The sequence below is a fragment of the Macaca mulatta genome, chromosome 13 (genome assembly GCF_049350105.2).
Source record: "Macaca mulatta isolate MMU2019108-1 chromosome 13, T2T-MMU8v2.0, whole genome shotgun sequence".
Classification (NCBI taxonomy): Eukaryota; Metazoa; Chordata; class Mammalia; order Primates; family Cercopithecidae; genus Macaca; species Macaca mulatta.
The window spans coordinates 96,128,593-96,151,812 of NC_133418.1; the positions used below are offsets into that span (position 1 = coordinate 96,128,593).

Here is a 23,220-nt window from a genome sequence, read left to right on the forward strand (position 1 = left end):
CCTACTACACACCTAAGTTATATGGTATAGCCTACTGCTCCTAGACTGCAAACCTGGATAAAATATTACTGTACTAACTACCATAGGCATTTATAAGACAATGGTAAGTATGTGTGTATCTAAACACAAAAAAGGTAATGTGTTGCACTACAGGGCTATGATATCAGTAGGTGATGGGAATTTTTCAGATCCATTATAATCTTTTCTTTCTCTCTTTTCTCTTTCTTTTCTTTCTTTTTTTTTTTTTTTTTTTTTTGACAGAGTCTTGCTCTGTTGCCCAGGCTGGAGTGCAGTGGCACGATCTTGGCTCACTGCAACCTCCACCTCCTGGGTTCAAGCAATTCTCCTGTCTCAGCCTCCTGAGTATCTGGGACTACAGGCATGTGCCATCATGCCCGGCTAATTTTTGTATTTTTTTAGGAGACAGGGTTTCACCACGTTAGCCAGGCTGGTCTCAAACTCCTGACCTTAAGTGATCCGTCCACCTGCCTCAGCCTCCCAAAGTTCTAGGATTACAGGTGTGAGCCACCATGCCCGGCCATTATAATCTTAGAGGAAAACCATCCTGTATGCAGTCCCACCTTGAGTGAAATGTCATTATGTAGCGCATGACTATATAGAAGCTCTGAAGTGCTGCTTTTTTTGAGACAGAGTCTCGCCCTGTCGCCCAGACTGGAGTGCAATGGCACGGTCTTGGCTCACTGCAACCTCTGCCTCCTAGGTTCAAGCAATTCTCCTGCCTTAGCCTCCCAAGTAGCTGGGATTACAGGCACACGCTACCATGCCTGGCTAATTTTTGTATTTTTAGTAGAGATAGGGTTTCACCATGTTGGCCAGGCTGATCTCAAACTCCTGACCTCAAGTGATCCACCTGGCTCAGCCACCCAAACTGCTGGGATTACAGGCATGAGCCACTACGCCTGGCCTGACGTCCATTTTTTAATTCCATCATGGAATACTCCCTTTTCTTCTACCCTTCTATTTAGCTAGTAATGAAATTATGTCATTCATTTAATGCTTTGAATGCCTATTATGTGTCAGTCCCCAGTTGTCTACTTTGAGAAGGGGCTGGCTTAAAGAGCCAAGAAAAGTTCTGCCCTTCACTCCTGTTTCTTGGAGAATACTTAGTTTCTGTTTGGCACATGGTGCTCAGTAGATGTTGAATTGAATAAGACCTTTTTAACAGTATCCATTCATTTTCCCTCAGTTCCCCCACCCCCCCCTTTTTTTTTTTTTTTTTTTTTTTGTAGTTTTCTTCTATTTCTCTTCTTTTTCTTTGGTAGTTGTCCATTCTAGTCAATCAAGGCCCAGCTTAAGCCCTTTCTTCAGCCCTCCTCCAAACAATAAGTGTGTTTACAGTCTGGTTTATGGGACAGATACCTTTTTTTTTTTTTTTTTTTTTTTTGTAGTTTTCTTCTATTTCTCTTCTTTTTCTTTGGTAGTTGTCCATTCTAGTCAATCAAGGCCCAGCTTAAGCCCTTTCTTCAGCCCTCCTCCAAACAATAAGTGTGTTTACAGTCTGGTTTATGGGACAGATACCTTTTTTTTTTTTTTTTTTTTTTTTGAGACGGAGTCTCGCTCTGTCGCCCAGGCTGGAGTGCAGTGGCGCGATCTCGGCTCACTGCAAGCTCCGCCTCCTGGGTTTACGCCATTCTCCTGCCTCAGCCTCCTGAGTAGCTGGGACTACAGGCGCCCGCCACCGCGCCCGGCTAATTTTTTTTTTTGTATTTTTAGTAGAGACGGGGTTTCACCGTGGTCTCGATCTCCTGACCTTGTGATCCGCCCGACTCGGCCTCCCAAAGTGCTGGGATTACAGGCGTGAGCCACCGCGCCCGGCCTTTTTTTTTTTTTTTTTTTTTTTGTTGAGACGGAGTCTCGCTCTGTCACCCAGGCTGGAGTGCAGTGGCCGGATCTCAGCTCACTGCAAGCTCCGCCTCTCGGGTTTACGCCATTCTCCTGCCTCAGCCTCCCAAGTAGCTGGGACTACAGGCGCCCACCACCTCGCCCGGCTAGTTTTTTGTATTTTTTTTTAGTAGAGACGGCGTTTCACTGTGTTAGCCAGGATGGTCTCGATCTCCTGACCTCATGATCCGCCCGTCTCAGCCTCCCAAAGTGCTGGGATTACAGGCTTGAGCCACTGCGCCCGGCCGGGACAGATACCTTCTAATGTTAGTTTTCTACGTCCACGTCTGGCTGTCCTGTAAACTAAATATTTGAGACTGACTGAAAACTGTCATCTCAATGCCTTCCAGGGGCCCTACCTTTTATGCCCAGTAAATAGTCACTAGAAGTTTCCTGATATCTTTAAGCCTACACTGGATCATGTTTTTGTTTTTTGAGACAGCATCTCGCTCTGTCACCCAGGCTGGAGTGCAGTGGTGCAGTCTCAGCTCACTGCAACCTCCACCTCTCAGGTTCAAGCGATTCTCCTGCCTCAGCCTCTGGAGTAGCTGGAATTACAGGCATGCACCACCACCACGCCTGGCTAATTTTTCTATTTTTAGTAGAGACAGGGTTTCACCATGTTGGCCAGGCTGGTCTCGAGCTCCTGACCTCAAGTGATCTGCCTGCTTCAGCCTCCCAAAGTGCTGGGATTACAGGCGTGAGCCATCATGCCCAGCCAAGGATCATGTATTGTTTTGTCTGTTGACTTGGTTGTTCTAGAGGGAAATTTAGGTATACGTAGTATATAGTTCTGGGATTGTGGAAGGCTTTCATTTTGAACTTCATATTTTCAGAGGCAGTAGGAACTTCTGAAGTTTCTATAGTCATGTAAAAGATATTTTAAGTTAATCTGTTAGTGGTGTCTATGAGAATTTAACTGGAGGAAAAAAACAAATCAGAGCTTTCATAGTAATACATATATAAGGTGATTAATAGTAGAAAATGAGCAGACAGTTCGGGCGGGGTGGCTCATGCCTGTAAGCCCAGCACTTTGGAAGGCTGAGACAGGTGGGTCACCTGAGGTCAGGAGTTCGAGACCAGCCTGGCCAACATAGTGAAACCCTGTCTCTACTAAAAATATAAAAATTAGCTGGGTGTGGTGGAGCTTGCCTGTAATCCCAGCTACTGAGGAGGCTGAGGCACAAGAATTGCCTGAACCTGGGAGACGGAGGTTGCAGTGAGCTGAGATCGTACCATTGCACTCCAGCCTGGGCAACAAGAGCAAAACTCCATCTCAAACAAACAAAGAAACAAACAAAATATTATGAAAGAAGAACCAGATAAGCTAGTAATTCATTGGATGCAGAGAGAAAATGTATATATCGAGACTTTTTGACTTATAATGGGGTTATGTCCCAACAAACACTTGTGACTTGAAGATATCATTAAGTAAAAAATGCATTTGGGCCAGGTGCAGTGATTTACATCTGTAACCCCAGCACTTTGAGAGGCCAAGGTGGGAGGATTGCTTGAGGTCAGGAGTCTGAGACCAGCACCAGTCTGGGCAACATAGGAAGTTTCTACAAAAAAAAAAAAAAAAAGAAAAAGCTGGGCATGGTGGCACATGCCTGTAGTGCCAGCTACTCAGGAGGCTGAGGTAGGAGGATCACTTGAATCAGAGGAGGTTGAGGCTACAGTGAGCCATGATCACATGACTACACTCTAGCCCAGGTGACAGAGCAAGATCCTGTCTGGTGGGGAAAAAAAGCATTTGGCTGGGCACAGTAGCTCACACTTGTAATCCCAGCACTTTGGGAGGCAGAGGTGGAGGATTGTTTAAGGCCAGGAGTTCATGACCAGCCTGCGCAACGTAGTGAGACCCCATCTCTATTTTTAAAACATATTTTTATTTTATTTTTTTCTTTTTTGAGATGGAGTCTCACTCTGTTGCCCTGGCTGGAGTGCAGGGGCATGATTTTGGCTCACTGCAACCTCTGCCTCCTGGGTTCAAGCAGTTCTCCTGTCTCAGCCTCCCGAGTAGCTGGGACTACAGGCGCCCGCCACCACGCCCAGCTAAATTTTGTATTTTTAGTAGATTTTACCATATTGGTCAGTTTGGTCTCGAACTCCTGACCTCAGGTGATCCGTCTGCCTCGGCCTCCCAAAGTGTTGGGATTACACAGGTGAGCCACTGCGCCCGGCAAAAAATATTTTTAAAAAGATGCATGTAATACAGCTAACCACCAAACATCACAGCTTAGCCTAGCCTACCTTAATGTGCTCAGAACACTTACATTAGGCTACAGTTGGGCAGCATCATCTGGCAATACAGTACACTGTCAAAAATTAGTTGTTTACTCTCATGATTTCATGGCTGCCTGGAAGCTGCAGCTAGCTCACTGCCTCTGCCCAGCATCAAGAGAGACCATGATACAGCTTTCCACTGAATGCGTATAGCAACCATAGGTAAGTCAAGGACCAGCTGTATTTTCAAACTTCTGTCTGCTATTCAGAAGACCCTTCCCTTAATTCTCTGGGCAAAACAGGACTCAGTCAATGCCCAGCTAATATCTTACTTTGAAAAACCTTCACCAAACCTCTCACCCCACAGAATTCTGAAATCTTTTGTGTTCCTCAATGTTGATCATATACTTTGCATAGCCCTTATCACATTATTAACTTATATGCCCTAATTATGCCTTCATTAAGTGTAAGAATTTTAAACCTGGATGACTAGAACAGTGGTAATGACAAAAATAAGAAAATTCAAAGAATGGTTTATTTCTGAGGAAAAATTATTTGGTTTTTAGATTATTTAACAGTTGGAATGTTACATGCCTCTCTATATGATCCAGGGCTAAAGCTTGGTATATATTTTTTCCCTTGACTTTGCTTTAAAATCTCATGGGTCCTCAGATAATACATAATATATATCTATGTTTCACATGGACCAGCCCAGGCATCATAAAGCTTACAACAGCATACGGTCAGGAGAAACAATTGTAGTTTAGTTATTATAAAAATATGTTACATATTCAGATAGAACTGGGTTCCCATCTTGTTTCTGTTATTGTTTTACCTGGTAATGGTGTGACTTTTCTGAGTTTATTTTTTCATCAGTAAAATGAATATAATAAGGCCACTTCAAGATTTCTTAGGGGGTTGGGTGTTAAATGAGATTAAGTATCTAGCATGTGATTGGTGATTGTCATGTATATAAATATGTAAAGAATGTTTCACCTAAAAAAAAAAAGAATGCTTCCTCTATCCTTCCCAAAAGTCATTTTTAAAAATTATTATTATTTTTTTTTTTTGAGACAAAGTTTTGCTCTTTTCACACAGGCTGGAGTACAGTGGCAGCATCTCAGCTCACTGCAACCTCACCTCCCAGGTTCAAGTGATTCTCCTGCCTCAGCCTCCCGAGTAGCTGGGATTACAGGCATGCACCACCACGCCCAGCTAATTTTTGTATTTTTAGTAGAGACAGGGTTTTACCATGTTGGCCAGGCTAGTCTAGAACTCCTGACCTCAGGTGATCTGCCCCCTCTTGGCCTCCCAAAGTGCTGGGATTACAGGCACGAGCCACCGTGTCCAGCCCCAAAAGTCAAATTTTTGACAGTATTTTTACCCCACCTTGTCAAATTGAAAAACAGTTTGTTCTTAATAAATGTCATAAACATGTTTATCTAAAACTTTTATTTAAATGTGTTGTTTTGACAAAAAATATTTTAAGGTAGGAAAATATGTCTTTACCTGCAAATTGAGGAGTTGCTTGCTTGTGTTTGAAAGAAAGATGGAAGCACTGATCACCATCTATGCTAAGTTTAGCACAGAAGTCTAAAGCAGAGCATAAACTTTTTGTGTCTTTCTTGGAGAATGCTGAATTCAGTTTTTTGCAACCACATACTATCAGATGATTCCAACCTTAGGTGGACTGGAGGAAGAAAAGTTTGCTAGTAGAGGTCACTAACTCAGCAGCGGTTTAGGCAGTGAGAGACTCATCCCACTCCTGTAGCATCGTGTGTCCCTATTATCCTGCACTCTCCCCTCTACTTCCAATGAGCTCACTCTCCATTAAAACTATAGGAGGAAAATGAATGTATATTTTTACCGGTAAAATATGTGTACAATCAATTTTCCTTTGTATTGCTTACCCTCTGACATCCTGAAACAAAGAGTTTTACAGTTAACCATGGGTTAATACTCAGAATAAAATGGCTTTGGGTAAATATTTGTTCCTTCCTGTATAGGACCTATAAATCCTAAATCATGGCTTTCACCCAGTTAAAGGATGAAAGCACACAGTTCCTTCTACAACTCCCCTAAGTTAATACCCCACTTTTCATCCACAATCCCTCAAAGACCTTTATTTTTTCTCCAAAGTATACTGACTGGCAGAGCCCCCTCTTCCCTGGGTGCACTCAAATTTCCTGTTGAGATGTCAAGGCCTATACTATGGAGGGTTATTACCGTTGATATCTACAGTGGTTGGTCGGAATAAAATACGTATAACTGCTTCTCTTTTGCTTTCTGTAAATATCTGTTCAAATTCTTGGAACTCTCTCCCAGCTCACTTCATGTAGCCTTTCAGCAGGGACTTGGTTCTTAATGCTTTCGCCACTTCCTTAGTAGTTGGCTAGAAGGCTTCTGTGGCAGCTTATTTTCACTGCCAATGGCAGGATTGCATCAAAAGGGCAGTAGACCATAATATTTAGGAATTCAGGCTCTAGTTTTGAGTCAGAGACCTGGGTTCACATGTCACTCCAGCTCCTTGGGCAAATTATTTAACTTCTCTAAGCTTTAGTTTCCTTATCTGCTGAGTGGAGGTATAGTATTCACCCTAAAGTTGGCTGTGAATATTAAATGATATTATGAATACAAAATGCATTATATATTGCCTTGGACATTGTAAACATTCAGTAAAGCTTACCTATTATAAGGATCAAAGAGTAAAGGAAGCTGGGAGAGGAAGGATGCTAAAAGACAATTTTTTTAAATAGATGGGGTCTTGCTGTGTTTCCCAGGATGGTCTCAAACTCCTGGCCTCAAGTGATCCTCTTGCCTCAGCATAATAAAAGATATGCCTGAAGATGTTGAAAAGGAAGAGACTATATACTGCAGTGCAAATTTGTTGAGTGATTACTATGGTCAAGAAATAGAACAATGACTGAGGCATAACCCCTACCTTCAAGAATCTTATGGTCTAGTTTCTCCCTTAGTAAAGCTTCAGTAGCCACTATTAATCTCTTTGTGGTAAAAACAAATAGGTAAAATTCTGAAATAATGCAGGTGTGTTAATTTCTCATGATAGAATTAGAAAGGACCATGAAAAATCTGTCCGCCCTGTCTTGAGATGGGTGAAAATCTGGAAGGCTTTGTAAGTAGAAAGGATCACTGATAGTAGTAGAATATTATTCTAGTGCTATTTCTAGACATTTCTAGAAAATAAATGTCAGATAATACTATATATAAAATAATTTGAATGAAATTATGGTGCAGTTGTATTTTTTCCAGCTAATAAGATTCTTTTCTAATTAATACACTATTGCTGAAAGCCACTTAAATCCCAACAAAATGAAATATATGAAGAAATTATGGTACTTATACCACATCAGAATTTAAAATCAGGTTTTCGGCTGGGTGCGGTAGCTCACGCCCATAATCCCAGCATTTTAGGAGGCCGAGAAAGACAGATCACTTGAGGCCAGGAGTTCGAGACCAGCCTGGCCAACATGGTGAAACCCTTCACTACTAAAAACACAAAAACTATCTGGGCATGGTGGCACATGTCTATAATCCGAGATACTTAGGAGGCTGAGGCATGAGAATCAGCCAAATCCGGGAGGTGGAGGCTGCGGTGAGCAGAGATTGTCCCACTGCACTCCAGCCTGGGCAACAGAGTCAGACTCTGTTTCAAAAAAAAAAAAAAGAAACTGGTTTTGGAGGACTCAGTAATGACATAGGAAAATACTTTGTGATAAATGAAAAAAGCAAGCCTGGATATAGTATGGTTCTAATTTTGTTAGAAAAGTATACAGAAGGAAACCAATAGTTGGAAGGTGAGATTACAAGTAAATTTATTTTCTTCTTGAAACCCTTTTGAACAAAATAAACATTTCAAAAAAATGATTCAGGCTCTTAAAATACTGAGGCTTATGGTGCATTAGTTTTCAACTTAACATAGGTCACATTAAAAATCTGTTTAGTTGGGTCACCACAAAACAGATATGGACACAAGACAAAAAGTAACTGAAAGGGGAGAAAGTTTCAAGATTAATTTAACTCATATTGTTGAAGTATATAAATTATCATGTATCCCTGCCAGCAAGGACTGACTAGAGCTCAGTAAACAATATGCATAAATCTAATTCTGGCATATTACTAAATCATACCTTGAGAACTGGTATAAGCTTGAGAAGGATCATCTATTATGTCCATTGACAGTGAGTTGTATGATTCCTGAGAATGTTTTTCTGTCACCCCTGATGTATGACTGGATAAAGATGATGATGAAGACAATCCCAGTCTAACATATCTTCTTTTTTTACCACAGAGTGAACAATCTACTGGTGTGGCACTAGGTCCCCGGGGCAGCTGAACTTCATCTCTGTTGTAGTTTCTGACAGCTCCACTGTGATGAACAGAGCGTTCTCTTTGCCAGATATAATGGGTTGGTGCAATGGCCATAACCTATAATGGAAAGCTTACTTTTAGAATTTTAGTAATATTTCAAAATTTACTAAAATTGAGTTCAAAAATTATAACTCAAGAACAACTGTCTCTAAAGTGAAGATAAAAATCCAAATTGCTGATTTATAAAACAAAACACTTCCAGATAAGGCTGGGAGGATCATCACTAAAAAGTGACTCATTGCTTGGATCTTTAAGACAATAATCGACAAAGTAAATTATTTTAAACAGGAAATAGGACTGAAGCAACCTTCCAGGTTATTGGGGTATTTATTTTTCAATTCTGAATATTCTAAGTTTGGGAAAGATAATACAGTTACTCCAAAACAATATGTAATTCTTAACTTTGGAATGTATTGGGTTAAAAAACAATTAATTGGCCAGGCACGGTGGCTCACGCCTGTAATCCCAGCATTTTGGGAGGCCAAGGCAGGCAGATCATGAGGTCAGGCGATCAAGACCATCCTGGCTAACACGGTGAAACCCCATCTCTACTAAAAATACAAAAAAAAAATTAGCCGGGCGTGGTTGCGAGTGCCTGTAGTCCCAGCTACTTGGGAGGCTGAGGCAGGAGAGTGGCATGAACCTGGGAGGTGGAGCTTGCAGTGGGCAGAGATCACCCCACTGCACTCTAGCCTGGGCGACAGAGCGAGACTCCATCTCAAAAAAAAAAAAAAAAAAAAAAAAAAGGAAAAATAAAATAGCAAAGATGGGAATGGGTGCGGTGGCTCACGCCTGTAATCCCAACACTTTAGAAGGCTGAGGCAGGTGGATTGCTTGAGCTGAGGAGTTCGAAACCCAGCCTGGGCAACAGTGTTCCTAAAATTTGATACTTGGCCCTCTGTTTTTCTGTGTATATACTCTCCCTCTCTGTGATCTCAAGAGGTAGTAAAGTATAGGTGTTAAAAGCACTGACTTTCAAAACCAACCCAGTCAGCTTCTCCTCTCTCTGTCAGGGAGGAGAATGGGGAGGAATGGGGAGGAGACAGATATAGGCATAAAAAATTTAAAAACAAAACAAAACAAAAAAAAAGCACTGACTCTGGAGTCAGACTGCCTTGGTTTGAATACTGGAGTGCTGCTTTAATTATTGTGTGTCCTTGGAGAAGTCACTTAACCTCTCTGTTCCTTAGTTTCTTATCTGGGATTACCTAGCTAGATCTAAGAATTGTGAGAGTTAATACATGGGCAATACTTAGAACAGTGCCTGGAAAGTTCTTTAAAAGTATTAATATTACTTTCACCTTGAATCTCTTAAATACTCTAAGCATCATTTATATGTAATGACTTTTACCATACCTGTTGACCATTCATTTAATTACATCCAGTTACTGCCTTAAATTCATGTCTATATACCAAATTCCTTTATCTCCCCAAAGAATCCAGTTTGCTTCTGTAGCCTTCCTTATTTCCATTATGGAACCCATTACTCTTCCTGTTATATAGATTTGAAACTGACAGTTCCTTCTCCCATGTACCCTATATCCAACTGGTCACTAGGTAATGATAATTATAATTTTTTAACATTTCTAACATGTGTTTCATTTTCTTCAGCACTGCTATCAATTTTCGTCACACCCTTGTTTCCCGCTATAGCAAGTTTAGCAGTTTCCAATACATTCCCTATATTGGATCTCTTCTGCATACTGTCATTGGATTATTCTATCAAAACACACTACTTATCTCATTGCTTTCTAAATTCCTAATCTGGAATCAAGTAATAGATAGTGAAGAACTCAGCTATGATGATATTGTGGCATCTTGGCCAAAATATTAACTGGAATAGAGAAAAACTTCTTAATTAAATTGCTACCCTCCATGATGCATGAAAGGGGCTGGAAGTGTAGTCTAACTCTCTCATTTGATAGGCATCCTCCCTAATGTGTGAACCAGTTTAGAAATTAAGCCATCACCAATGTAATAAAATCCCACCTCAAAGGAGTTGTTGATAAGATCATCAGGTAAGAAGATAAAAATCAGAATAAACAAAGAAATAGTCCACTCTTTTCTGGAGAAGCCCTACATATATTTTCCAATTTAATCACACCTCATCTCTTTCCAAAAAAGAATGAGGCAGCTGACAAAAAAGGGGGAAAAATTTCATTGAATTTAGACCCAAAAGGGAAATTTCGACTAAAAGGGGAAAGCAGACATGCCAGTAATAAAATGTAATAGAGTCGATGTGGTCAAGGATAATACCTGGCTGTTAGCTTCTTTGCAGCCAAGATTAAAAAAATAAAAGAGACAAATTACAAAACTCATTATTTGAAAAGACAGCACTTGTTCTTTCTTATGTCAGTGGTGTATAATGCAAAGAGCACTAAGTTTAAGTACGTTGGGTCTGCTACTTATTAACTTCATGGCTATGGACAAATCACAATCTTACTAAGCCACAGTTTTTGCATCTGTGAAACGGAGAGAATACTGAGGCTATTTAATTCCCAAGACAAGATATAAATGCATTTTCTAAACTAACCAATATGAGAAGCTTATATGGAGGCTAGATGTCACAGAAAAAAGAGAACACTAGGAAGTCATTAGATGTTCTGGATCTGCCACTTCTGTGATTTTGAGTAAATCCCAGCCTCTTTGGTCCTCAGTTTCATTAGCTGTGAAATGGGGATGCCACCACCCTCACAGCTATTTGTGTGATAATTTCTGGGAAAAGTCATAATTTGTAAAGTACTATGCAAATGTAAAGTATTATTATTGTAAGCTAGTTTGTAGCTACTATCCTAACTTGAGGTTATTTTAGGATATGAGACTAAAGAAATGTTTCATTTGGCAGTATGCTAGGCTTTCAGTAACAAATGTATAGAATAGTTAAATTTTCAACAGTATGTCTTGCTACTTCAGGAATGGGAATGGGGTGAAATAATACTTCTTTACAATAAACTCCCAGGGCACTGAACTTGGTGTGTTATTGATAAAGTAGTTGTCCAGTGAATACTTAACAGAACACGATAAAATCTACTAGGCAGTTACCTTTTCTATACTCCAACATGATTCAAATGTACCTTGTTGGAACAGCCAAAAAACAGCTTCTCTATCTGCCACTGGAGTAAGGGGCAGTGCAAAGTGAGCTCAGTGAATAATTATAGTTTATTGTTTCCCTATTTCATGGATAAGAAGGTATGAAACAGAATTGGAAGTTCTATTCATTTGATCAGTCAACAAATATTTATTGACTACCCACTATGTGCCAGGCACTGTTCTAGGCTCTGGAGATAGGATAAGAACAAAATAAGGCTGGGTACTCATGCCTGTAATCCAGCACTTTGGGAGGCTGAGGCAGGTGGATCACTTGAGATCAGGAGTTTGAGACCAGCCTGGCCACCATGGTGAAAACCCTGTCTCTACTAAAAATACAAAATAGCTGGGCGTAGTGGTGCATGCCTGTAATCCCAGCTATAATCCTAGCTACTTGGGAGACTGAGGCAGGAGAATTGCTTGAACCCAGGAGGTGGAGGTTGCAGTGAGCCGAGATTGCGCCACTGCACTCCGGCCTGCGTGACAGAATGTAACTCTGTCTAAAAACAAACAAACAAACAAAAAAAACCAAAATAGGGTCAGGCACTGTGGCTCACATCTGTAATCCCAGAACTTTGGGAGGCCAAGGTGGGAGGATTGCTTGAGCCCAAGAGTTCAAGGTTGCAGTGAGCTATGATTGCACACTGTAGCCTGCAGCCTGGGTAACAGAATGAGACCTTGTCTCAAAAACAAAAACAAAACAAAACAAACAAACAAAAGCAAAACAAAGATCCTGCTCTCTTGGAATCTGTATTTTAGTGGGAGGAAGTTTGTTAGCAAGATAAATAAGTAAAAAGGAGTCTGTTATATGATGGTTGAGTGCTATGAGGAAAATTGGGACTGAGAAAGGGAATACAGAGTAATAGTAGGAGGAACTACTTTTAATTTTAACAGCTTTGAAATGTAATTAAAATACCTTACAATTCACCCAATTGAAATGTACAATTCAATGATATTCAATATATTCAGAGTTGAGCAACCATAACCACACTCGATTTTGAAATATTTACATCACTCTATAAATAAAGCAATCACACTCCATTTTCTCCTTTCTGTCGCCCATAGTAACTACTAATCTACTTTCTGTCTCTGAATTTGTCTATTCTGGACCTTTCATATAAATTGAATCATACAATATGTTGTCCTTTGTGACAGGCTTCTTTTATGTAGCATAATCTTTTCAAGGTTACCTGCATTGTAGTTTGTACCAGGTACTTCATTCCTTTTAATTGCCAAGTAATATTTCATTGTAGGGATATACCTTATTTTGTTTATCCATTCTATCAGCCGATGGACATTATGTTGTTTCTACTTTGGCTATTATGAATAATGCTATGAACATTCATGTTAAAGTTTTTTATGTGGACATAGTTTTGTTTTTATCTTTTGGCATATATAGCTAGGACTAGACTTTCTGGGTCATATGGTAACTTTATGTTAGCCTTGTGAGGAATTGTCAGACTGTTATGCAAAGCAACTTCCCCATTTTACATTTCCATAAGAAATGTATGAGTGTTCCAGTATCTCCACATCCTCTCCAATACTTTTATTTTTGTTTATAGCCATCATAGTGGGTGTGAAGTAATATCTCATGGTGCTTTTGATTTGCAATTCCTGACAGCTAATGATGTTGAACATCTTTTCAAGTGTGTGTGTGTGTGTGTTAGCAATTTGCATACTTTGGAGAAATGTCTATTTGGATTCTTTGCCCATTTTTTAAATTGATTGTCTTTTTATTGTTAAGTTGTAAAGCTCTTTATATTTCTAGATACAAGACGCTTATCAAATAGATGACTTGCAAAAACATTTTTTTTCATTTTGTAGGTTATCTCTTCACTTGGTATCCTTTGAAGGACAAAAGGTTTTAATTTTGATGATGTCTATTTTATATCTTCTTTTGTTACTTGTTACTTTTGGTATCATCTCTAAGAAACCTAATTCAAGGTCATGAAGACTTATCCCTATGTTTTCTTCTAAGAGTTTTGTGGTTTTAGGTTTTACATTTAGGTCTTTGATCCATTTTGAGTTAATTTTTATATATGGTATGAACCAGAGGTTCAGCTTCATTCTTTTGCATGTAGATATCCAGTCGTCCCAGCACCATTTGTTGAAAAGACTACACTTTCCCCATTGAATTTTCTTGGTACCCTTGTCAAAATTCAATTGAACATAATTGTGAGGGCACTTCTATTCCATGGAGGGAGATACTACTCTATATAAGGTGATAAGGAGAGGTCTCTCTGAGGTGACATTTAAGCAGAATCCTGAATGTAGTTAGGAAGTGAAGCATACTGATATCTGGGGAACAATATTCTAGGTTATGGGAATAGTAAGTGCAAAGACCATGAGATGGGAGTGTAACTGGTATCTTTGAGGTAAGGAGGCTGGTGTAGCTTGAATGGAAGAGCAAAGATTTGAGATGAAATCAAAGAGATAAGAGAGGAGGGCTGATAGACCATGTTGGACCATGACAGGGACTTTGTCTTTTACCCTATGTATGGCTGGAAGATACTGGAGGCTTTTGAATAGAGAAGTCATGATTTGACTTACCTAAAAAAAAAAAAAAAAAAAAAAAAAATTACTCTGGCAGCTGTATGAAGAATAGATTATAGCTGCATATGGTGGCTCACACCTGCAATCCCAGCACTTTGGGAGGCCAAGGTGGGAGGATTGCTTGGGCACAGGAGTTTGAGACCAGCCTGGGCAACATAGCGAGACCCCATCTCTACCAAAAATAAATTGGCTGGGCATGGTGGCACATGCCTGTAGTCTCAGCTACTTGGGAGGCTAAGGCAGGAGATCACTTGAGTCTAGGAGGTTAAGGCTGCAGTGAGCCATGATCACACCACTGCCTGGGTAACAGAGTAAGACCCTGTCTTTTTTTTTTTTAAAAAAAGGTGGGGGGTGGAGAGACTATTTGGAAACTTATGCCAGTAATTGAGGCAAGAGGTGACAATTTAAAAGTACACTATTAGTGGTGGAGGTGGTGAGAAATGGTAGGATGCTGGATATTTTTTCAAGGTACAAATATAAGAAAAAGAAGGGTAAATGGAAATAATTGTTTTGGCCCGAGCAACTAAAATGATAGAGTTGCTACTTATGAATATGTGGAAGACTGCAGGAGGAGCAGATCTGGAGGTCTGTGTCAAGGAGTCAGGAGTTCAATTTTAGGCATGTTAAGTTTGAGGTATCAATTAGACAAAAAATATCAACAGGCGATTTGGTATGCAGATCTGGAATTGGAAGAAATTATTAGTTGTTAGTGTTAAAGCCTTGAGAGTGAATGGGGTCACCTAATAAGTTAATACCAATAGAAAGGAGAAGAGATCCTAAGTCAGCCCTGGGGCACTCTAATGAAGTTGGTGAGGTAAAAAGGAACTGGCAAAAGTGACTGAAAAAAACCTGGTATCCTCAAAACCAAGTGAAAACAGTGTTTCAGGAAGAAATGAGGGATAGTGTCAAATGCTGCTATATTGAGTAGATTGAGGACTACAAATTAACCTTGGGATTTGGCCATATAGAGATATTTGGTGGCCTGACAAGTTTCTACAGAATGAGGGAAAAAAGACTTTATATAACAGGTTCAAAGAGAATGGAAAGAACAGAAGTAGAGACAGAATACAAGCAATTCTTCAAGGAGTTTAGTTATAAGGAAGGCAAAGCAGAGAAATGTAGTGGTAGCTGGGGGATAAAGTTTTCGTTTTTATTTTTATTGATGGATATCTTAGAGCAATTCTATATTCTGATGGCAGTGATCCAATAAAATAAAAAATGTGAAATGCTGGAAAGGGGACAATTACTGGAATGTGATGTCCTTGAGAAAGCAAGAAAAAATGAGATCTAGTGCACAAGTAGAGGGAATGGACTGGGATAGGAGCAAAGATCATTCTTTCACAATAACAAAGGGAAGGCAGAATATAGGGGTATGCATGTAGGTAGGATGGACGATAAGATGTGAGCATGTGGACAGTCTGTTCTGCTTCTGTTTTCTCAGTAAAAGAGAATAATGCGTGATTGTTGTAATTGAAGTGTGAGGACAGAGATGGGAGATATTAGAAGTGTACTAGATTTTTCACTTCATTACATTTACAGTTTATTGTTTAGACAATAGATAAGCAAATAAATAATTACAAATTTTATTCAGTGCTACAGAAAGAAACAAAGTATTGTGATAAGGATAATGGAATTAAATTCATTTAAATAAGGTGACCTTTTTGAAGAGGAAAAATAAGTTCCATTAATATTTTTTTAAATGTTGCTAAATTTTAAAATTATGAAAAAGCATTAGGAATAATATAACAAACATTCATATCCCTATTGCCTGTAATTAATAGATGTAATACTGCTATTATTGTTCAAGCCTTTTTTATTTTTATTTTTTGGGACAGGGTCTTGCTCTGTTGCTGAGGCTGGAGTGCAGTGGCATAATCATGGCTCACTGCAGCCTGAATCTCCTGGGCTCAGGTGATTCTCACACCACAGCCTCTCAAGTAGCTAGAACTACAAGTGTGCACCACCACACCTACGTAATTTTTTGTATTTTTTGTGGAGATGGTGTTTTGCCATGTTACCCAGGCTGGTCTTGAACTCCTGACTCAAGCGATCCAGGCCACCTTAGCCTCCAAAAGTGCTGGGATTACAGATGTGAGCTACCATGCCTGGCTGCCATTTTTAAATTAAAAGAAATAATATAGTTTCTGGTAGATACTTACTAAGTGCTCACTAAGTCAATGTATATTAATGAGTAAGTTAATTCTATCAAATTTTAAGATTTGCAAGTATATAAACTAGCCCACATTTATCATATTTTTCTGAACTAATACTACAGCTTACAGTGACCACTGCTTTCCATTTAATTTTCTACTCTAGAATTTTTCTGTAGTTTGAAATATTGACTTTATTAAAAATCAGAACATTTGGCCGGGCGTGGTGGCTCAAGCCTGTAATCCCAGCACTTTGGGAGGCCGAGACGGGCGGATCACGAGGTCAGGAGATCGAGACCATCTTGGCTAACACAGTGAAACCCCGTCTCTACTAAAAAATACAAAAAACTAGCCGGGCGAGGTGGCGGGCGCCTGTAGTTCCAGCTACTCGGGAGGCTGAGGCAGGAGAATGGCGTAAACCCGGGAGGCGGAGCTTGCAGTGAGCTGAGATCCGGCCACTGCACTCCAGCCTGGGCGACAGAGCGAGACTTCGTCTCAAAAAAAAAAAAAAAAAAAAAAAAAAAATCAGAACATCTGATAAAATAACTTGATTATTAAATTTTTAGTGTCCTGCTGATTTATCCTAATAAGATTTAGCATCAAGGAAACAATATATTCTATGTGAAAAGAGTTATGATTTAAAAAAAAATTTAAATTGTATACCATTTAATACACATGTTAAATAGTGTTTCAATTTTGGGAACCTGAAATTTCACATACTTTATTGAGCAGAAATTGTTATTCAACTCCAGTGTTATTCTAATCCTAAATAAGATATTTTGGTCTGTTCATATCACCCTTTTTCAATATATTGATGATCCTTTAGACAGAAGAAATACACTAAAATAAAAGCACTTACTATAAGCCGGGCGTGGTGGCTCACGCCTGTAATCCCAGCACTTTGGGAGGCTGAGGCAGGTGGATCACGAGGTCAGGAGATCGAGACCATCCTGGCTAACATGGTGAAACCCTGTCTCTACTAAAAATACAAAACATTAGCCGGGCATGGTGGCGGGTGCCTGTAGTCCCAGCTACTCGGGAGGCTGAGGCAGGAGAATGGTGTGAACCCGGGAGACGGAGGTTGCAGTGAGCTGAGATTGCAGCACTGCACTCCAGCCTGGGCGAAAGAGCGAGACTCTGTCTCAAAAAAAAAAAAAAAAAAAAAAGTACGTACTATAGAAGTAGGCTGCTCTGAAAAATAGAAATAACAATTTTTTGTTTGTTTGTTTTTGAGATGGAGTCTTGCTCTGTTGCCCAGGCTGGAGTACAGTGGACCATCTCAGCTTACCGCAACCTCCGCCTCCTGGGTTTAAGTGATTCTCCTGCCTCAGCCTCCCAAGTAGCTGGGATTACAGGCATCGGCCACCCCATTTGGCTAATTTTTGTATTTTTCTTTTTCTTTTTCTTTTTTGAGACAGAGTCTCACTCTGTCGCCCAGGCTGGAGTGCAGTGGTGCAATCTATGCTCACTGTAAGCTCCGCCTCCTGGGTTTACACCATTCTCCTGCCTCAGCCTCCCGAGTAGGTGGGACTACAGGTGTCCGCCACCACGCTCGGCTAATTTTTTTGCATTTTTAGTAGAGACGGGGTTTCACTATGTTAGTCAAGATGGTCTCAATCTCCTGACCTCGTTATCTGCCCGCCTCGGCCTCCCAAAGTGCTGGGATTACAGGCATGAGCCACTGCACCCAGCCTAATTTTTGTATTTTTAGTAGAGATGGGGTTTCACCATATTGGCCAGGCTGGTCTCAAACTCCTGACCTCAGGAGATCCACCTGCCTCAGCCTCCCAAAGTGCTGGGACTACAGCCGTGAGCACGGCTTACCTGGATGACAGTTTTTAGTTATGGTGATAACAAGACAGCAACATTGTAATACACAAGTTGTATTCATGGCAATGATCAATGGTCTACTCTACATATTAAAAAAAAAAAAAAAACCCAGAATACCAAAACATTAGAAGCACATTTAAAAAACAAGGATAATTAGATAAACAGAAAACAAAAATTACATATGTAAAGTTTTTTTAAAATTCTTACCTCCTCACAACATCGCCTGCTTACAATAGCCCTATAGTCAATTCTATCCCAGAGCTGGTCCCTTAACTTTAAGAAATTAGGGAACAATTTTCTCCAGTTTTTCCCTAAAGCCCATGGAAAAATTTCATACTTGGTTTCTTCTTCATCTTCTTCAACTGTATTAGCCAGATACCTAACAAAGAAGATCACAACCCAAAAAAGAAATGGGTAAAGGACAGAAACAGGTAGTTCACACACACCAAAAGACATAAAAATGGCTTATAAACACATGAAAGGTGTTTAACGTTACTTAAAGAAATGCAGTTCAAAAATAGAGATTCAGTTAATTTTACCTTGTTGGGTTCTAGGTATTTCTTATTCCTACAAATCTTGAGCTTTGTTCTGGGATGCAGTTAAAATTACTTTGAAATAGTTTGATTCTTTCAGATGTTGCTTTTATGATTTTTTAGGTGGATCTGGAACAATGTTCAGTCTGGGGCTAGTTATTCCTCACTACTGAAGCAAGACCTTCCTGAATACTCTTCTCAAAGATCCATGAATTATGAATCTTTTCAGCCTGGCTGGTGGGAACAGCCACTATTTGCAGCCCTATGTGAATGTTAGGCAGTATTCTTCCTAACCTTTTCTTAACATCTTTCCCCAGATTCAGGTAATTTTCTTATACACATATGAAACTCAGTATTCTGCTAAATACTTGATGGGGACCAGGTAGGCACAGAAGCAGGAAAACATGACTCATCATAAGGAGAATAATCGATCAAAATCAACCCCAAACTGATACCCATGGTTGACAAGGTTGACATAAAAGATAAGGACATTGAAACAGTTATAACTATTCTGTATGTTCAAAAAGTTAAGTAGACATATTGAAAATGTACTTCTAGAGATGAAAACTACAATGTCTACAATGAAAAATATACTGATTGGGATTAATGGCAGATTAAATACCACAAAGAAAACATCTGTGAATTGAAGACACAATAGAAACTATTCAAGATGAAATACATAGAGAAAAAAGAAACAAAAATCATAAACACAGGATGAGGGCCGGGCATGGTGGCTCACGCCTGTAATCTCAGAACTTTGGGAGGCCAAGGTGGGCGGATTGCTTGAGGCCAGGAGTTGGAGACCTACCTGGTCAACACAGTAAAACCCCATCTCTACTAAAAATACAAAAATTATCTGGGCGTGGTGGCCCGCGCCTGTAATCCCAGCTACTTGGGAGGCTGAGGCAGGAGAATCACTTGAACCCGGAAGGCAGAGGTTACAGTGAGCCACTGAGATCGAAACACTGCACTCCAGCGTGGGCGACAGGGGGAGATTGTCTCAAAAAAAAAAAAAAAAAAAAAAAAGAAAGAAAGAAAGAAAAGAAAAAAATTAAAAAAAAATAAACAGAGCATCAGTTTGATGTGGCACTTCAAGGAATAGGTGGAATTGGAGACTCTAAAGGCCGGTATCAATAACAATGCAGGATTCTTTCAATGCTTTGTAATCTGAATAGGGCAGACAGAAAATCAGGTGGACAGAAGACATTTGAAGGAATAACAGCTGAAACTTTTTGAAATTTAGTAAAAACTATAAACCTACAGAGAAGTTCAATGAACCTCAAAGCACATGAAACATGAAGAAAATTAAACCAACGAACAGCATAACCAAATTGCTCAAAACCAGTGATAAAGAGTAAATCTTAAAAGTAGAGAAAAAATAACATATTAGATAACACAGGCACCACGATTAGGATGGGGTAGATTTCTCATTGGAAATAATACAAGTCTCACAGATGACTTTCCAAGAAAAACAGGCAACTTACAATAAAAATACTATAAAACACATAAGGGAACAAGGTACCAAGAGCAGAAACAGACCGTGAAATCTGAAAGTAATGGAATAGACACAAAATGTAAGAATAACTATTTCCAGTACATGTAAAAAAATTAAAAGTACCTTGATAATATGATAAATGGAAAAGTATATTTGAAAAATAAGAAAATAGAACTTTTATAAATGCAAAATTTTATAATGAAATTAATTAGCATATTAGACATAAGCTGAAGATAAAATTAGTGAACTGAGAGATAAATCTAAATAAATGATCTAAAATGCAGCCCAAAGAAACATAGATAGAAAATAGCAAAGATTGGCCAGGGTCGGCGGCTCACGCCTGTAATCCCAGCACTTTGGTAGGCTGAGGCGGGTGGATCACGAGGTCAGGAGATCGAGACCACCCTGGCTAACATGGTGAAATTCCGTCTCTACTAAAAATACAAAAAAAATTAGCCAGGCGTGGTGGCAGGCGCCAGTAGTCCCAGCTACTCGGGAGGCTGAGGCAGGAGAATGGCGTGAACCCGGAGGCAGAGCTTGCAGTGAGCTGAGATGGCACCACTGCGCTCCAGCCTGGGCGACAAGAGCGAGACTCCATCTCAAAAAAAAAAAAAAAAGAAGAAGAGAAAAAGAAAATAGCAAAGATGGGAATGGGTGCGGTGGCTCACTCCTATAATCCCAACACTTTAGAAGGCTGAGGCAGGTGAATTGCTTGAGCTGAGGAGTTCAAAACCCAGCCTGGGCAACATGGAGAAACCTCGTCTCTACAAAAAAATACAAAAAATTAGCTGGGTGTCGTGGTGAATGTCTGTGGTCCTGGCTATTTGGGAGATTGAGGTGGGTGGATCACTTGATCCCGGGAGGTGGAGATCACAGTGACCTGAGATCGCACCACTGCACTCCAACCTGGGCAACAGAGTGAGACTGTCTAAAAAAAAAAAAAAAAAAAAAAAAAAAGAGAGAGAGAGAAAGAAAGAAAGAAAAAGAAAATTTCAAAAATAAGTGATGTAGAAGACTAAGTGAGGCATAACAAGTTTAACTGGTTTCAAAAGGAGAAAAAGGACATAGCAGAGGAAGAGGAATATTTGAAGAGACAGTGGATAGAATTTTCTGAGTTGTCTGTTGAAAGGCATCAATCTTCACGTTGGGCTGATTGGCTCACGTCTGTAATCCCAGTACTTTTGGAGGCTGAGGCGGGTGGATTACCTGAGGTCAGGAGTTCGAGGCCAGCCAGGCCAATATGGTGAAATTCTGTCTCTACTAAAAATACAAAAGTTAACCAGGCATGGTGGGACCTGTAGTCCCAGCTACTTGGGAGATTGAGGTGGGAGGATCACTTAAACCTGGGAGGCGGAGGTTGCAGTGAGCCAAGATTGTGCCAATGCATTCCAGCCTGGGTGACAGAGCAAGACTCCATCTCAAAAAACAAAAAAACAAAAACAAAAAACATCAATCCTTAATCTTCAAATCCAGAAAGCTTACCATATCCCAAGTAGGTTATTAAAAAGAAACCAGTGCCAAACACCAAAGAGGTCTTAAAAGCAGCCAGAAGGCCAGGTGTGTGGCCCACGCTTGTAATTCCAGCACTTTGGGAAGGATGGCTTGAACTCTGGAGTTTGAGACCAGCCTGGGCAACATGGCAAAACTCCATCTCTACAAAAAAAAAAATTAGCCGGGTGTCACGGTGGTATGTGCCTGTGGTCTCAGCTACTCAGGAGGCTGAGGCAAGAAGATCACTTTAACCCTAGAGGTAGAGGTTGCAGTGAGCCAAGATCATGCTGCTGCACTCCAGCCTGGGTGACAGAGTGAAACTCTGTCTCAAAAAAAAAAACAAAAAAAAAAATTAAGAATCTCCTATATGTTAGTAATTGGAAGATGAAATAAAAAGTAACATGTTCCTTGACCATAAGGATAAGGAGCCTACAATTAAGTAGAGAAGGCAAGTGAGTATGAAACAAATAATTGTGAAAGGTAGTGTGGAAGAATGATAATAGAAGTTCAGAGTCTTATAAGAATAAACAGAAAGGAAACATTATAAGACTGTATAAAAATGAAAAGAACTTGAGCTTTAGAACTATGGCTGAGAAAATATTTAATGAGAACTATTGAGGCCATACAAAAAGTATGATTATACTTAAAATGGAAATTATAATTCATGTTATTTTTAATATGGAGCTTACATAATACAACATGCAATACAACCTTACAGATAATTTTATTGCATAAACTCAATAGTGCTCTACTGGTAATAACTTTATAAAACAAGTGAAACAAATTCAATTTCAGGCATCTAGTAAGATTTAAACTAAAGCTTCTTTTGGTTTGTTTTTAATTCTCAGGTGAAAAAACCCACAAAATAAATATTGCATCAAGTTACAAATACAATACAATACTGAGATATATAAACAGCAATTTAACTTAGTGGTCGATGGCTGAATTTGGTCATTGATAACCATGCCTGAGTTTGTGCCCCTGCTTTTCTGCTTACTAACTTGTTTGCTCTTAGCAAGTACTTAATCTTCCTCTCAGTTTCCTCATCTGTAAAATGGGGATAATAAAAAATTTATTTCATAGGGAAAATTAAATGAGTTAATACTACATTAAAATTTTTTGTGGTGCCTTGCACATAGTACTCAGTATTACCTAATACTATTATATTTTTCCAGTTTAGCAATCATCCCAAATTTTGAGTTCATTTTTCCCTGTGTACTGGAAAATGTATCTCCTGAATACATGTAGAAATCAGTTTCTTCAGCCAGGAGCAGTGGCTCATGCCTGTAAGCCCAGCACTTTGGGAGGCCGAGGCAGGCAGATCATGAGGTCAGGAGATCGAGACCATCCTGGCTAACACAGTGAAACCCCGTCTCTACTAAAAATACAAAAAAATTAGCTGGGCATGATGGCAGGGGCCTGTAGTCCTAGCTACTTAGGAGGCCGAGACAGGAGAATTGCTTGAACCTGGGAGGTGGAGGTTGCAGCGAGCCAAGATAACACCACTGCACTCCAGCCTGGGTGACAGAGAGAGACTCCGTCTCAAAAAAAAAAAAAAAAAAAA

The 23,220-nt window shown here is 39.8% G+C and overlaps 2 protein-coding genes across 3 annotated transcripts in view; both read right to left on the reverse strand.

Moving 5' to 3' along the window:
- Positions 1-23,220, reverse strand: part of WDR43 (WD repeat domain 43) — a 259,278-nt gene that overhangs the window by 104,547 nt on the left and 131,511 nt on the right. The gene's annotated exons all lie outside the window — the stretch shown is intronic.
- Positions 1-23,220, reverse strand: part of SPDYA (speedy/RINGO cell cycle regulator family member A) — a 34,795-nt gene that overhangs the window by 2,619 nt on the left and 8,956 nt on the right. For both annotated transcript variants that reach the window (XM_001102756.5, XM_015112005.3), the window contains exons 4-5: positions 18,345-18,516; positions 8,277-8,574 (exon numbers count right to left, since the gene is read on the reverse strand). In XM_001102756.5, coding sequence (XP_001102756.1) covers positions 8,277-8,574; positions 18,345-18,516 — 470 coding nt within the window. The remainder of the gene's footprint in view (positions 1-8,276; positions 8,575-18,344; positions 18,517-23,220) is intronic.